This window comes from Pseudophryne corroboree, chromosome 1 (assembly GCF_028390025.1).
Source record: "Pseudophryne corroboree isolate aPseCor3 chromosome 1, aPseCor3.hap2, whole genome shotgun sequence".
NCBI lineage: Eukaryota > Metazoa > Chordata > Amphibia > Anura > Myobatrachidae > Pseudophryne > Pseudophryne corroboree.
The window spans coordinates 677,154,593-677,171,268 of NC_086444.1; the positions used below are offsets into that span (position 1 = coordinate 677,154,593).

The following is a 16,676-nucleotide window of genomic DNA, read 5'->3' on the forward strand; positions in this document are numbered from 1 at the left end:
AAATATGAAACTTTAAACTTTGTTTCTTTGACGTCCTAGTGGATGCTGGGAACTCCGTAAGGACCATGGGGAATAGCGGCTCCGCAGGAGACTGGGCACAAAAGTAAAGCTTTAGGACTACCTGGTGTGCACTGGCTCCTCCCCCTATGACCCTCCTCCAAGCCTCAGTTAGATTTTTGTGCCCGGCCGAGAAGGGTGCACACTAGGGGGCTCTCCTGAGCTTCTTAGTGAAAGTTTAGTTTTAGGTTTTTTATTTTCAGTGAGACCTGCTGGCAACAGGCTCACTGCATCGAGGGACTAAGGGGAGAAGAAGCGAACCTGCCTGCTTGCAGCCAGCTTGGGCTTCTTAGGCTACTGGACACCATTAGCTCCAGAGGGACCGAACACAGGCCCAGCCTCGGAGCTCGGTCCCAGAGCCGCGCCGCCGGCCCCCTTACAGAGCCAGAAGCAAGAAGAGGTCCGGAAAAATCGGCGGCAGAAGACATCAGTCTTCAACAAGGTAGCGCACAGCACTGCAGCTGTGCGCCATTGTTACTCAGGCACACTTCACACTTCGGTCACTGAGGGTGCAGGGCGCTAGGGGGGGGGGCGCCCTGAGCAGCAATGTGAACACCTTGGCTGGCATAAATACACCACATATAACCCCCAGGGCTATATGGATGTATTTTAACCCCTGCCAGAACTCACCAAAAAGCGGGAGAAAAGGCCGCCGAGAAGGGGGCGGAGCCTATCTCCTCAGCACACGGGCGCCATTTTCCATCACAGCTCCGCTGGAAGGACGTCTCCCTGACTCTCCCCTGCAGTCCTGCACTACAGAAAAAAGTAAAAAAGAGAGGGGGGCACTAATTTGGCGCAGTTTTAATACTAACAGCAGCTATAAAGGGAAAAGCACGTTTTATAGTGGTATTCCTGTCTATATATAGCGCTCTGGTGTGTGCTGGCATACTCTCCCTCTGTCTCCCCAAAGGGCTAGTGGGGTCCTGTCCTCTATCAGAGCATTCCCTGTGTGTGTGCGGTGTGTCGGTACGATTGTGTCGACATGTTTGAGGAGGAAAATGAGATGGAGGCGGAGCAATTGACTATTATAGAGTTGTCACCCCCTAGGGAGTCGACACCTGAGTGGCTGAGCTTATGGAAGGAAAATTGCGTGACAGTGTCAGTTTTTTACGAAAGACAGTTGACGACATGAGACAGCCGGCTACTCAGCTTGTGCCTGTCCAGGGGTCTCAAACGCCATCAGGGGCTTTAAAACGCCCGTTACCTCAAATGGCAGACACAGACACGGATACTGACTCCAGTGTCGATGATGAGGAGACAAACGTGACTTCCAGTAGGGCCATACGTTACATGATTGCAGCAATGAAAAATGTATTGCATATTTCTGATAATACAAGTACCACTAAAAAGGGTATTATGTTTGGTGAGAAAAAACTGCCTGTAGTTTTTCCTGTATCCGATGAATTAAATGAAGTGTGTGATGAGGCGTGGGTTTCCCCCGATAAAAAACTGATAATTCCTAAAAGGTTATTGGCATCATACCCTTTCCCGCCAGAGGATAGGGCACGTTGGGAAACACCCCCTAGGGTGGATAAAGCGCTCACACGCTTGTCTAAAACAGGTAGCACTACCCTCTCCTGATACGGCCGCCCTAAAGGAACCTGCCGATAGAAAGCAGGAGAATATCCTAAAATGTGTATACACTCACACGGGTGTTATACTGCGACCAGCAATCGCCTCAGCCTGGATGTGCAGTGCGGGCGTGGCGTGGTCGGATTCCCTGACGGAAAATATTGATACCCTAGATAGGGACAGTATATTACTGACTATAGAGCATTTGAAAGATGCATTTTTATATATGCGTGATGCACAGAGGGATATTTGCCGACTGGCATCAAGAGTTAGCGCGCTGTCCATTTCTGCAAGAAGAGGTTTATGGACGCGGCAGTGGTCAGGTGATGCGGATTCTAAAAGGCACATGGAAGTATTGCCTTATAAGGGGGAGGAGTTATTTGGGGTAGGTCTATCAGACCTGGTAGCCACGGCAACTGCTGGAAAATCCACATTTTTACCCCAGGTAACTTCTCAACCTAAGAAGACGCCGTATTATCAGGCGCAGTCCTTTCGGCCCCATAAGGGCAAGCGGGCAAAAGGCGCCTCATTTCTGCCCCGTGGCAGAGGGAGAGGAAAAAGGCTGCAGCAAACAGCCAGTTCCCAGGAACAAAAGCCCTCTCCCGCCTCCGCAAAGTCCTCAGCATGACGCTGGGGCTTTACAAGCGGACTCAGGCACGGTGGGGGCCCGTCTCAAGAAATTCGAGACGTCTCCCCCTCGCCGTTTCATAAAGTCTGCTTTACCGACGTCTCCCTCAGACAGGGAGGCAGTATTGCAAGCCATTCACAGGCTGTATTCCCAGCAGGTGATAATCAAGGTACCCCTCCTGCGGGGTACTATTCCACACTATTTCTGGTACCGAAGCCGGACGGCTCGGTGAGACCAATTTTAAATCTAAAATCCTTGAACACTTACATACAAAGGTTCAAATTCAAGATGGAGTCACTCAGAGCAGTGATTGCAAACCTGGAAGAAGGGGACTATATGGTCTCTCTGGACATCAAAGATGCTTACCTACATGTCCCAATTTACCCTTCTCCAAGGGTACCTCAGGTTTGTGGTACAGAACTGTCACTATCAGTTTCAGACGCTGCCGTTTGGATTGTCCACGGCACCCCGGGTCTTTACCAAGGTAATGGCCGAAATGATGATACTCCTTCGAAAGAAGGGAGTGTTAGTTATCCCTTACTTGGACGATCTCCTGATAAGGGCAAGATCCAGAGAACAGTTGGAAGTCGGTGTAGCACTATCTCAGATAGTGCTGCGGCAGCACGGTTGGATTCTCAATATTCCAAAATCGCAGCTGATCCCGACGACACGCCTGCTATTCCTAGGGATGATCCTGGACACAGTCCAAAAAAAGGTGTTTTCTCCCGGAGGAGAAAGCCAGGGAGTTATCCGAACTACTCAGAAACCTCCTAAAACCAGGCCAAGTGTCAGTGCATCAGTGCATAAGGGTCCTGGGGAAAATGGTGGCTTCCTACGAAGCAATTCCATTCGGCAGATTCCACGCAAGAACTTTCCAGTGGGACCTGCTGGACAAATGGTCCGGATCGCATCTTCAGATGCATCAGCGGATAACTGTCACCAAAGACAAGGGTGTCTCTCCTGTGGTGGTTGCAGAGTGCTCATCTTCTAGAGGGCCGCAGATTCGGCATTCAGGACTGGGTCCTGGTGACCACGGATGCCAGCCTGCGAGACTGGGGAGCAGTCACACAGGGAAGAAATTTCCAGGGCTTGTGGTCAAGCCTGGAGACATCACTTCACATAAATATTTTGGAGCTAAGGGCCATTTACAATGCCTTAAGCCAAGCAAGACCTCTGCTTCAAGGTCAGCCGGTGCTGATCCAGTCGGAAAACATCACGGCGGTCGCCCACGTAAACAGACAGGGCGGCACAAGAAGCAGGAGGGCAATGGCAGAAGCTGCAAGGATTTTTCGCTGGGCGGAAAATCATGTGATAGCATTGTCAGCAGTGTTCATTCCGGGAGTGGACAACTGGGAAGCAGACTTCCTCAGCAGGCACGACCTCCACCCGGGAGAGTGGGGACTTCACCCAGAAGTCTTCCACATGATTGTAAACCATTGGGAAAAACCAAAGGTGGACATGATGGCGTCCCGCCTAAACAAAAAATTGGACAGGTATTGCGCCAGGTCAAGGGACCCTCAGGCAATAGCTGTGGACGCTCTGGTAACACCGTGGGGGTACCAGTCAGTGTATGTGTTCCCTCCTCTTCCTCTCATACCAAAAGTACTGAGAATTATAAGACCTATACTCGTCGCTCCGGATTGGCTAAGAAGGACTTGGTACCCGGAACTTCAAGAGATGCTCACGGCGGACCCGTGGCCTCTACCTCTAAGAAGGGACCTGCTCCAGCAAGGACCCTGTCTATTCCAAGACTTACCGTGGCTGCGTTTGACGGCAGAACGGTTGACCGCCGGATCCTGAAGGAATAAGGCATTCCGGATGAAGTCATCCCTACCCTGATCAAGCCAGGAAGGATGTAACCGCAAAGCATTATCACCGCATTTGGCGAAAATATGTTGCGTGGTGCGAGGCCAGTAAGGCCCCGATGGAGGAATTTCAACTAGGTCGATTCCTGCATTTCCTGTAAACAGGAGTGTCTATGGGCCTAAAATTGGGGTCCATTAAGGTTCAAATTTCGGCCCTGTCAATTTTCTTCCAGAAAGAACTAGCTTCAGTTCCTGAAGTTCAGACGTTTGTAAAAGGGGTACTGCATATACAGCCTCCTTTTGTGCCTCCAGTGGCACCTTGGGGATCTCAATGTAGTTTTGGGGTTCCTAAAGTCACATTGGTTTGAACCACTTGAATCTGTGGAGTTAAAATACCTCACATGGAAAGTGGTCATGTGGTTGGCCCTGGCCTCGGCCAGGCGCGTGTCAGAATTGGCGGGCTTTATCCTGTAAAAGCCCTTATCTGATCTTCCATTCAGACAGGGCGGAATTGAGGAATCGTCCTCATTTTCTCCCTAAGGGGTTTCAGTGTTCCATCTGAACCAACCTATTGTGGTACCTGCGGCTACTAGTGACTTGAGGACTCCAAGTTGTTGGACGTAGTCAGGGCCTTGAAAATATGTTTCCAGGACGGCTGGAGTCAGGAAATCTGACTCGCTGTTTATCCTGTATGCACCCAACAAGCTGGGTGCTCCTGCTTCTAAGCAGACTATTGCTCGTTGGATTTGTAGTACAATTAAGCTTGCACATTCTGTGGCAGGCCTGCCACAGCCAAAATCTGTAAAAGCCCATTCCACAAGGAAGGTGGGCTCATCTTGGGCGGCTGCCCGAGGGGTCTCGGCGTTACAACTTTGCCGAGCAGCTACTTGGTCAGGGGCAAACACGTTTGCTAAATTCTACAAATTTGATACCCTTGCTGAGGAGGACCTGGAGTTCTCTCATTCGGTGCTGCAGAGTCATCCGCACTCTCCCGCCCGTTTGGGAGCTTTGGTATAATCCCCATGGTCCTTACGGAGTTCCCAGCATCCACTAGGACGTCAGAGAAAATAAGAATTTACTTACCGATAATTCTATTTCTCGTAGTCCGTAGTGGATGCTGGGCGCCCATCCCAAGTGCGGATTGTCTGCAATACTTGTACATAGTTATTGTTACAAAAATCGGGTTATTATTGTTGTGAGCCATCCTTCCAGAGGCTCCTCTGTTATCATGCTGTTAACTGGGTTCAGATCACAGGTTATACGGTGTGATTGGTGTGGCTGGTATGAGTCTTACCCGGGATTCAAAATCCTTCCTTATTGTGTACGCTCGTCCGGGCACAGTATCCTAACTGAGGCTTGGAGGAGGGTCATAGGGGGAGGAGCCAGTGCACACCAGGTAGTCCTAAAGCTTTACTTTTGTGCCCAGTCTCCTGCGGAGCCGCTATTCCCCATGGTCCTTACGGAGTTCCCAGCATCCACTACGGACTACGAGAAATAGAATTATCGGTAAGTAAATTCTTATTTTTGCTTTGTTTCAATATTTCTCCTTTGAGTGCTATGATGTTCTTTGTTGTCTTAGGAAACTCTGCCAACCACAGAATCTAAGTGGACCGGCTGGAGATAATGCTCCTCTGAGCCCCCCTAAAGACAATGTGAATTCCTCATCCCCACTCCCTCAGGTAAGTGATTCTAGCCTGTACAGCACCAGCATTCAGTATGGGATAGATTGACCATGCTTTCTTTCTGTTCATGTAGATCAGCAATTTAGCGTAACTACTGTCTATTACTGTTTTCTTCACCACCCACTGGTTGACTTGCATCAGTAGGAAATTGCTTTTGAAGAAATAATAGAAATGTGTTTATAAAATGTGCTGCCTGGCTGATCTGGCTTATGACATGGTTGCTAGAACTGCTTAAAGCAAGTCTCTTATGCAGTCTCCCTAATCTTTTGTAAACCAGTGTAAAGGTTTATACTGTAATTATTAATTGTCAGAATTTTTATGTTCAGTAGTTATAGGCATACAAAGAATGTTCTTCACACTGGCCACCCAGTGAAAAAAGTAATCCGTTTGTCTAGTTGATCTTTCTTGCAATTACTGGTATTAAACTTCCTGTTTCCCAGCCTGGGCTGAACTGGTATTTCACAGTTGGCAGTATGGAGTACCGTATTAGCATTTTCATCAGTGAGTGTCTTACCTGGAATTTGTCCTTCATTTTCGGGTTTGGATACTACTATATTAGTTTGTAAGCTTCAGTGTAGGACTGTTCTTGATTGAAAGTATCTTTGTAATACTGTGAACTGTGGGTATTTTTGCCTTTTTCAATATATAATGTACATCCTGTTCCCATACTGTAATATTTAAGATGGTTAGAAGTCACCAAGGATTTCTGCTGTTTCACAGTATTTTTCCAATTTTGCTGCATGTTTTGTAGATGCCTCTGGCAGTGAAAAAAAATCACCAACGAGTGCCAGCTTTTGCGGTTAATTGGATTGTCCTCGGGGGCTCAATTATTACAGCTAATTGAATCACCCCCCCTTTCCCATAAAGTTGGTTATATGAAGTGACCTTCCTACCCAGCTGAGCTGTACTACTTGCCTTCATGTTCTCCATTCCATTCACTTATGTACAGTAGTGGGCAAAAGTATTGCATAACTAGCACATCGTGCTTTTTTGTACTTTTAGAGAGCAATGTGCAGCAGCTTGCATTGAGGCTACATAAGTTATGTTCTATTTAGGGACTATTCTGTGAGGACTTCCTTATTTTTATGTGATGGGTATCTTGATTTTTTTTTTACATAAATGTGAGACTAATTCAGAAAACGGTCAATTAGTTTTCAATGAAACACCTATTCCCACCTGCTTTGGTCAGTATAGCATTCATTTTTGTAGCATGTACTGTGTATATAGAAGAAGGATAAAGTGAGACCTCAACCAGCCCATGGACTTTTAGTGTAGCGCTTAGGCAATGACTAAACAGATCTCCAGTAGAGACTGCGATATGATTTGATTCCAGGCTGAGTTTTTTTGGTGTGGGCTGCTTTTTTGAAATCTCATATCCACTAATTTTCTATTGGGTAATACCAAGGGACTGGCCAGGCCAAAGCAGCAACCTGATGTTATGTAAACCAGTTCTTCACTATGTTTGTTGCACTTGTGTATTAGAACTTGTATATTAGATTTGTCATAATTATTATAATCCTGTATTTATGCATAAATGTAGATGCCTTTCAACTAGCCTTCGTGCTTTCAAACCAATAAATATGACAGCAACCAGATAGAAATAAAATGAAGGTGGACGTTTTGTGAATAATATCCCTAGTGATGTTTGCTTAAATTAGCAGTCCACCTTTCTGAGCAACTGGAGTGTGAACTGCTCAGTGTATAAGTAGGGCATTGCGTTAAATTAGCAGTATAAAACAAAAAAAAATTGTTAGCTCATTAAAGGTTTGATTTTTATTTATCTCTTAAGTCCTAGAGGATGCTGGGGACTCCGCAAGGACCATGGGGAATAGACTGGCTCCGCAGGAGACATGGGCACTAAAAAGAACTTTAGATATGGGTGTGCACTTGCTCCTCCCTCTATGCCCCTCCTCCAGACCTCAGTTTGATACTGTGCCCAGAGGAGACTGGGTGCATTACAGGAAGCTCTCCTGAGTTTCCTGAAAGAAATAAATTTTGTTAGTTTTTTTTATTTTCAGGGAGCCTGCTGGAAACAGGCTCCCTGCATCGAGGGACTGAGAGGAGAGAAGCAGACCTACTTAACTGCTAGGCTCTGCTTCTTAGGCTACTGGACACCATTAGCTCCAGAGGGAGTCGGAACGCAGGTCTCTCCTAGCTGTTCGTCCCGGAGCCGCGCCGCCGTCCTCGCAGAGCCGGAAGAGTATGAGAAGATAACGCTGCGCGCCATTGCTCCCGCACAACACACACACGGCAGGCACTGTAAGGGCGCAGGGGGGGCGCCCTGGGCAGCAATTAAACCTTTGGTCTGGCAAAATCAGGGCATATATGGGTTCTACACTATGTATAAGAGATCCCCCGCCAGTTTTTAAAAGAAATCAAGTGGGACCGAAGCCCGCCGCTGAGGGGGCGGAGCTTGATCCTCAGCACTCATTAGCGCCATTTTCTCCACAGCACACCGCTGAGAAGCTGGCTCCCCGGACTCTCCCCTGCTGAACACGGTGACAGAGGGTTTGAAAGAAGGGGGGGGGCACATAAATTTGGCACAGTGTTTTATATTTATATATATATATATATATATATATATGTATTAAAAGCGCTATCGGTATGCGTGTGTCGGCATGTCTGAAGCGGACGGCTCTTCTAGGGAGGAGGTGGAGCAAATGAGTGTGGTGTCTCCGTCGGCAATGCCGACACCTGACTGGTTGGATATGTGGAATGTTTTAAATGCAAATGTGAATTTATTGCACAAAAGGTTGGACAAAGCTGAGTCCAGGGAATGTACAGAGAGTCTAGCCCTGCCTTTCACTATGTCGCAGGGACCTTCTGGGTCTCAAAAGCGCCCACTATTCCAAATAGTAGACACTGATACCGACACGGTTTCTGACTCCAGTGTCGACTACGATGATGCAAAGTTGCAGCCAAAATTGGCTAAAAGTATTCATTATATGATTATTGCTATAAAAGAGGTGTTGCATATCACGGATGAACCCTCTGTACCTGACACGAGGATGCGCATGTATAAGGATAAAAAACCTGAGGTAACCTTTCCCACATCTCATGAACTGAACGAATTACAGTATTTGAAAAGGCTTGGGAATCTCCAGACAAAAAACTGCAGATTCCCAAAAGGATTCTTATGGTGTATCCTTTCCCGACTAAGGACAGGATACGGTGGGAATCCTCACCGAGGGTGGATAAAGCATTGACCCGCTTATCCAAAAAGGTAGCGCTGCCATCTCAGAATACGGCAACCCTCAAGGATCCTGCTGATCGCAGGCAGGAGACTACCTTGAAGTCTATTTACACGCATACTGATACCTTACTCAGACCGGCGATAGGGTCGGCTTGGGTTTGTAGCGCAATAGCAGCGTGGACAAATACCTTATCTGCTGATATAGATACGCTAGATAAGGAAAACATTTTATTGACCCTGGGTCATATTAAAGATGCTGTTCTATATATGAGGGATGCTCAGAGAGACATTGGCCTACTGGGTTCCAGAGCCAACGCTATGGCCATTTCGGCTAGACGAGCCCTATGGACCCGACAATGGACGGGCGATGCCGACTCGAAGAGGCATATGGAGGTTTTACCTTACAAGGGTGAGTAATTGTTTGGGGAAGGTCTCATGGACCTTGTTTCCACGGCTACGGCAGGTAAATAAACTTTTTATCCTTATGTTTCCTCACAGCCTAAGAAAGCACCACATTATCAGATGCAGTCCTTTCGGTCGTATAAACCCAAGAGAGTGCGAGGTTCTTCCTTTCTTGCCAGAGGTAAGGGTAAGGGGAAAAAGCTGCCAACCACAGCTAGTTCCCAGGAGCAGTAGTCCTCCCCAGCCTCTACAAAATCCTCCGCATGACGCTGGGGCTCCGCTGAGGGAGTCCGCCCCAGTGGGGGCACGTCTTCGACTTTTCAGCCACGTTTGGGTTCACTCACAGGTGGATCCCTGCGCAATAGATATTGTTTCCCAGGGTTACAAGCTGGAATTCGAAGAGGTACCTCCTCGCCGGTTTTTCAAATCGGCCCTACCGGCTTCTCCCCCAGAGAGGGAGATAGTGTTAAATGCGATTCAAAAATTGTGTCTTCAACAAGTGGTGGTCAAAGTCCCCCTGCTGCAGCAAGGTATGGGGTATTACTCAACCCTGTTTGTAGTCCCGAAACCGGACGGTTCGGTCAGGCCCATTTTGAATTTAAAATCCTTAAACCTATACTTAGACTTCCGGTGGGCGGGCCATCCAGCATGGCTGCTTTTTAGATGAGCTCTGTCTTGCAGGCTACTAATCCAAGGACATCCTCCTGATATCTCCACTATATTTTCCTAGGAGGCTCTCAGGATTGTTCCCCACATCATACTACACTTGGGGATACCCTGCAAGTACCAAAGCGAGACTGTATGCCCCTGGTAGCCGGCCCTCAACAAGACTGCATTCATGACCGCCATGCACTCGGCGCGAAAACGGGCTGACTGACCCCGAGCCTATCTTTCCAGCCTCTACGTTGCCTACCCTCGTGGGGATCCCCCCTTACCTGCCGCCTCTCGGTAGTGTTCCCTGCATTGGATGGCTAAGTGGAGCGATACAGCACCCTCAGAGCTCCGGCTCCCCTGTGACCATCCGGCTGACTGCCGCGGGGACATAGCGTGCTGGCTGCGACGCAACGCCGGAGGAGAGACTACCTCTGCTGCTGTGGTCCCTGCTTGTGACCCGGCTCCCTCTATCCATACCCGTCTGGCTGTGCGGAGATCTCCGGCGGGGTGAGCGGTGCGGCGGACGAGACTGACCCTGGGTGAGTGACGCTGAAAGACCCCGGACACGTGGAGCGGTACAACACCCTCGCAGCTCCGGTTCCGCTGTGACCATCCGTCTGACCGCCGCGGGGACATAGCGTGCTTCCTGCTGCTGGCTGCGACGCAGCGCCGGAGGAGAGACGACCTCTGCCGCTGTGGTCCCTGCTTGTAACCTGGCTCCTTCTATCCATACCCGTCTGGTTGTGCGAGGATCTCCGGTGGGGTGAGCGGTGCGGCGGACGAGACTGACCCTGGGTGAATGGCGCTGAAAGACCCCGGACGCCATCGGGCTCCAGTGTACTCTGAGCTGAGGGTTTATGAAGGTGGTGAGAGGCTTGCATCCTTTACTCTCGGGGGGGGAGGGGGGGGGGTGGCTGCTGAGTCCCTAACGTTACCCTTGGGCCCCCTATTTGTCCCCTTCTTCCCCACGCCCTGTGGCCCTGACACCTGAGGCCTTTGTGGTGACGGCCCGTTTGCCGGAAACGCCTAACTCTCTGCTGGTTCTGCGTGGCGGCAGGGGACTGCTGAAGTGGGCGATACACCATTCCATATTCCTGAGGTGGTGAGGTCTGTGCCGAAACTCTCCTGGAGTGACTGCAACCCGGATAAGGGGACCGTCTTTACTCACTCTCTGCCACAGTAGACGGTTTAATGTATGATGCAGTGACTTTATGACACCAGGAAGACTCCGGATCACTGACTGCTAGGCCCTGCGGTTGGGACTGCACCACTCCTGGAGCACCACTGTGACTCTCTTTCTTATAACCAGCCTGGACTCTGCCTCTCTCTCTCCTGTTTCTTATCTACAAATTTCTTTTTCCTCCTGTTTGCCTCCTTCTCTTACCTCTGGCTCTCCTCTCCTGATTGCCCACCTGTACTGCTATAGCCGGCACCACTATTTTACCTTGCCTCCCAGAGATCAGATCTGTTCCATAGTCTAGGTTTGAGATGTATCAGTGTTCAATTCTCTGCTAGGTTATAATATCAATTAGTGATTATCTACTAGCAGAATGTTCAGAAACATTTTGTTATTTTCCTTCTCGCACTGATACGGTTGTTTGTCTTGTGCAATTGATGTTTATTTTCACAAGAATATATCTTGGCCTCCACTGGTGCCTGCTTGCAGTGGTACAATATAACTTTACCGGCGCAATTCCTCTGCTGTTGAATACACGCTGCAGAGGTCCTTATCCTGAATAACCTCTGTTATTGCTAACGTAGTCATTGTCGCTTCTAATTGTTCCATAGATTTACTGCATAGGCCTGAAAATCGTTATTACTTTAGCATATTGTAGGTTTCTGCTGTGCTGTGCAATTTCTGGTCACTTTCACAGGATTACTTATATTCAGCAAGCTATGGTACTGCTTTGAGTTTAATTTCCATCAGATGGATCCGCAACGTCATGATTATGGCGTGCCTTGTTATGCTTATTATGTAAACTGATGTTTTGATTTTTTTTTTTCGCTGAGTAGCTCTGACATATCTTCTAACTTGAGCTCTTACGTGAGGTGTTTTATTATCATATACCACCGTGCATTCACATCAGGGCCTGCTACCCTTTATGTTTAACGGTCTGACGACCGGGTGATGGACAAATACGTCCATAGGACTCCAGTGGTTAGACCTTCTCAATCCTCAGTGACTACAAGAATGAGTAAAAATAAAAACACAGCGGGGAAACTTAACCCCCCCTGTCCTCCAGGTGTGGGCAATCCCCAGGCTCGGCCTCAAGAAACAGAGGCTCTGCCTGACCAGCCCTCTTTATTACATATGTCACAGGAGATCTCTCGACTCCTCATGCCTCAAATTGATAAGAAACTTGAAAATATACCGTTAATTGATAAAAGATTGGAACAAATACAAACACTACTAGATTCCACACTTACAAAGATTGATCAGAACACCTCACGGATAAACTCCTTAGAGCAAAGGGTTAGTGATGGGGAAGATCAGCTACATACACTCCAACGATCCACTGCCACCCAAGATTCGTCCCTTACTGCTCTGCTCTGCAGGCAAAAATAGATGATCTTGAGAACAGGGATAGGAGATCGAATTTGCGCTTCGTGGGCATCCCCGAATCAATCAGGGACGGGCAGTTGTCTGATTTTATACTGAATGACCTGTTCTCAGCTCTAGATATCTCAAATCCTCCATTTCTAAAGCATATTGAGGGAGCGCATAGAATTGGTCCCACTCACCCTGATGTTGATGTGAGGCTACGGCCTGTTATTGCAAGATTCATGGATTTCCACATGAAGGAGCATGTTTTGCGCTCTTACCGGAAAATCCCGCAACTGCTAGTGAATGGTAAACGTATTTTACTCTTTCAGGATTTCTCTGCCTCTGTTGCGCAAAAGAGGAGAGAGTTTTCTGATGTTTGCAGGATGCTTCACGAGAGCAATACTAAATTTGCGTTGATGTATCCAGCTAAGTTGAGGTTGCATGACAATGGCCGCACGCTACTATTTGCTGATCCAGTTACTGCCAAATCCCACGTCACACGTATGTTGACTCCTGAGAACCCGTAACGCAAGTCTTAGTTATTGCTCTACAACAGGTTTACTGCCTTGGGTTGGCTTATCTTCAACACTTAGGAGACCATAAGTCCCGTACTCAGCCAACCAGCTTAACCTTCAATGAAATATCTATTATTGTTGTGGTCCTCGTCTGCGTTGCGGAATTCTAGATATTTTGGTATTCCCTACCTTATATACTGAGTTGTTAATATACACATGAATGAGGCTTTGGTCTCATTATCCGCTGCTCAGCTTAAATTAATTTTACTTTAAATCAATTACTACAGTTATTATTGATGTGTTCCTCGCCAGTGCTACCGGATGGTTTAGCACTTGCGCTGTTACTAGTTTGGTTTGGAAAATGTAAAAATTGTTCTGTGAAGCAATGTGTGTTTTTTTTTTTTTTTTTCTTTTTGTTTTGCCCGTGCCATGCCTCCCTCTCCAGATCAGTTGAGGAGCTCTAAGGTTCACTGTGGTTCGGATTGTCCCTCTCCGCTCGCTGGGACGGAGGAGGGCAACTGTGTGATGTAGTGTTCCTTCTGGATTGCCACCCTCAGGTGGGTGTAGGTTAACTGACTCATGACGGACTTCGGTACAGGATCCTCCTCCTCGGATGCCTTTTTTAAGATTCTGTCCTGGAATGTGGGCGGCCTTAACTCCCCGATTAAACGTAAAAGGGTTCTTACACATTTAAAAAGGTTTAGGCCCCAGATTATATTTCTCCAAGAGACCCACTGGATGTCGGCCGCCTCCTCTGCTCTTCGGGCACCTTGGTTAGATGACTGTATTTCCGCTGACAACACACGAAAAACCAGGGGGGTTGCGATCCTATTTAGTAAACATTTACAATACACTATTTTGAACTCTATTGTTGACCCACAGGGGCGCTATTTAATTTTAGATGTGGAAGTTTGGGGTAATAAGTATACGTTAGTGAATGTTTACGCACCCAATGTCGAAACTGCTGCCTTCCTCCGGGAGTTGAGCTCTCAGTTGTTGCAACGCGACAATTTTCAGCTTGTCCTGGGCGGTGATTGGAATACTGTAAATGATCCTACTGTTGATAAATCTCCTGTCCCACGCACTTCCCAATCTTCTTTCTGGTCACACCTTCAAACTTTAATGGTCTCCCTCCAGCTTACTGACGTTTGGCGTCTCCTAAACCCCTCCAACAAATCATTCACTTTTTTCTCTGGGGTTCATCGATCTTGGTCCAGGATTGACTCGATTTTAATTGCGGATTCTCTTGTCACGCGGGTCGCGCATGATGATATCCATAACATTTTGATATCGGATCACGCTCCGGTGACATTAACGTTACAGAGAACTCTTCAGTCAGGGGGCTCCAGACACTGGAGGTTTCCGAGTTATCTTTATAATTGCGATGACTTTCGGAAATTTTTGATAACTAATTGGGCCAACTTTTTAGACGATAACCTTGAACACTGGGATCGCCCAAATATTCTTTGGGGTGCGGCGAAGGCTGTTCTTAGGGGTCAAATTATTGAGTATGTCCATAGATTGAAGAAGAAAAATCTGGCGACGTATACTACACTACATTTGGAGCTAGATGTTGCGCTGCAGAATCACCATGCCCTACAAACTGAGGAATCTTTGCGGCTCTATTTGCAGGCAAAACAACTACTGAATGACCACTTTCTCGCGCAAGCAAAGCGGGACGTGGTGTTTTCCTCTCATAAGTATTACCAGTGGGGTAACAAGTCTGGTCGACTTTTGGTTAATATGGCTTGGAAGAAAACTGCTCGAAAGTTCATAACGGCTGTTAAGCATCGGGATACGGGGCATCTCCTTACCACTTCCCCTGCTATAGTGAAACATTTTTAATCTTACTTTGCCGACTTATATTCGGATCTCCCTTTTAATGACTGTGCTCATGCCGCACTTTTACCTGATTCAGCTTTGCCTCCTATAACGAGTGCGCAGTCGGAGTTACTGGTGAGTGCAATTACGGAGGAGGAGCTTATCTCGGCTATGTCTAAACTCCACCTGCCCAAATCCCCGGGCCCGGACGGCCTCTCCAATGAATTTTATAAAATCCTTCAGCCTCATATAATTCCAACTCTGCTAGAGCTATTTAACGGCCTGTTGCATCATCGTGCCCCTTTTCATCATTTCACAACAGCCCATACCGTTATGATCCCAAACCCGCTCAAGACCCTCAATTGGTGACCTCGTACAGGCCCATTACGTTGTTAAATACCGACATAAAATTATTCACCAAGATTTTGGCATCGACTACAGACGATTCTCCCACACGCTCTAACTACTCATCAGCTTGGCTTTGCTCGTAATACACATTCGGTAAAAGGTATTCGGGCTGCTATTGCTGCAGTAATGGCCTCTGCTCATTCGCCCCATTCCAGGAATAAACTCCTCAGTCTAGACACTACTAAAGCCTTCGATACGGTACTTTGGCCCCATCTATTCAGGGTCTTGGAACGTAGACTCTTCCACCATGACTTTATTGATATTATTCGTTATTTATATGACTCTTCTTCCACTACCCTCTTACTGAATGGCTATACCAGTGATCCGGTGATTATGCATCGTGGCACACAACAGGGCTGTCCCTTGTCCCCCTTGTTGTTCAATTTAGCCATAGATCCCCTCCATCGTTTGCTATTGACTGACACTCAGTTTCATGGCATTCAGATAGGTCGCAGGGAGCTAAAGCTTACTGCATTTGCTGATGATCTACTGCTGTATGTTTCAGATCCGGGGACTTCCTTGACTCATATATTTAATCTACTGCAGGCGTATGGATAGATTTCTGGCTTCAATGTTAACTGGTCGAAGTCAGTGGCACTAAGACTGGGGAGTGGTGCGTTTTTGAGAACCGGGGTGGGGGGTTTACCACTGAAATGGAGCTCAGATCACTTCACTTATCTGGGGATTCAAATATCGAGACAACCGGAGCGACTTTATACTCTAAATTTTACCTCGGCTATCAGAAAAATTGAGGCTGAGCTTGACACCTGGAAATCTCTGCCTTTATCATACATGGGGAGAGCGAATTTGATAAAGATGATATCATTCCCCCGTTTGATGTACTTTATTCAGGCCATGCCACATGTGCTCCTACCTAAAGATGTTCAACGCATCAATTTTCTTTTTAGACTCTTTATTTGGAAAACCACGTATAGCGTTGATTAAATTACAGCAAACCACGGAGAATGGGGGAATTAATTTTCCTAATGTTCTATGGTATTCCCATGCCACTCAACTACGGTATTTGCATGACTGGGTACACAATGACAATAACTACACAAATACTGACTTAGATAGAGAATTTTTACAAGGGGGGGACCTGGTTGCCTTTTTACATCTGCATGCTCTGGAGGTGTCTGAGGAGTGGAGGAGGAATCTACTATTTTGGAGCATTAAAAAACTATGGACAGATATACGTAACAAACTAGATCTGAACTCCCACAGATCACTATACCTTCCGTTCATGGCTAATCCAGACTTCCAGGAGGGTAGGGCGCATTATCCATTCAACATCTGGCGAATGGGGGGTGTTTCCAAGATAGCTCATTTGGTGGATTTGCAAAGCTTGAGGCCGCTCACATTCCAGGAAGCCACTGCTAGACATCCAGTTTTAC

General features: G+C 47.4%; 1 protein-coding gene across 3 annotated transcripts in view; it reads left to right on the plus strand.

Moving 5' to 3' along the window:
• ELL (elongation factor for RNA polymerase II) overlaps positions 1-16,676 on the plus strand; it is a 388,638-nt gene that overhangs the window by 296,008 nt on the left and 75,954 nt on the right. For all 3 annotated transcript variants that reach the window (XM_063914738.1, XM_063914737.1, XM_063914739.1), the window contains one exon: positions 5,642-5,741. In XM_063914738.1, coding sequence (XP_063770808.1) covers positions 5,642-5,741 — 100 coding nt within the window. The remainder of the gene's footprint in view (positions 1-5,641; positions 5,742-16,676) is intronic.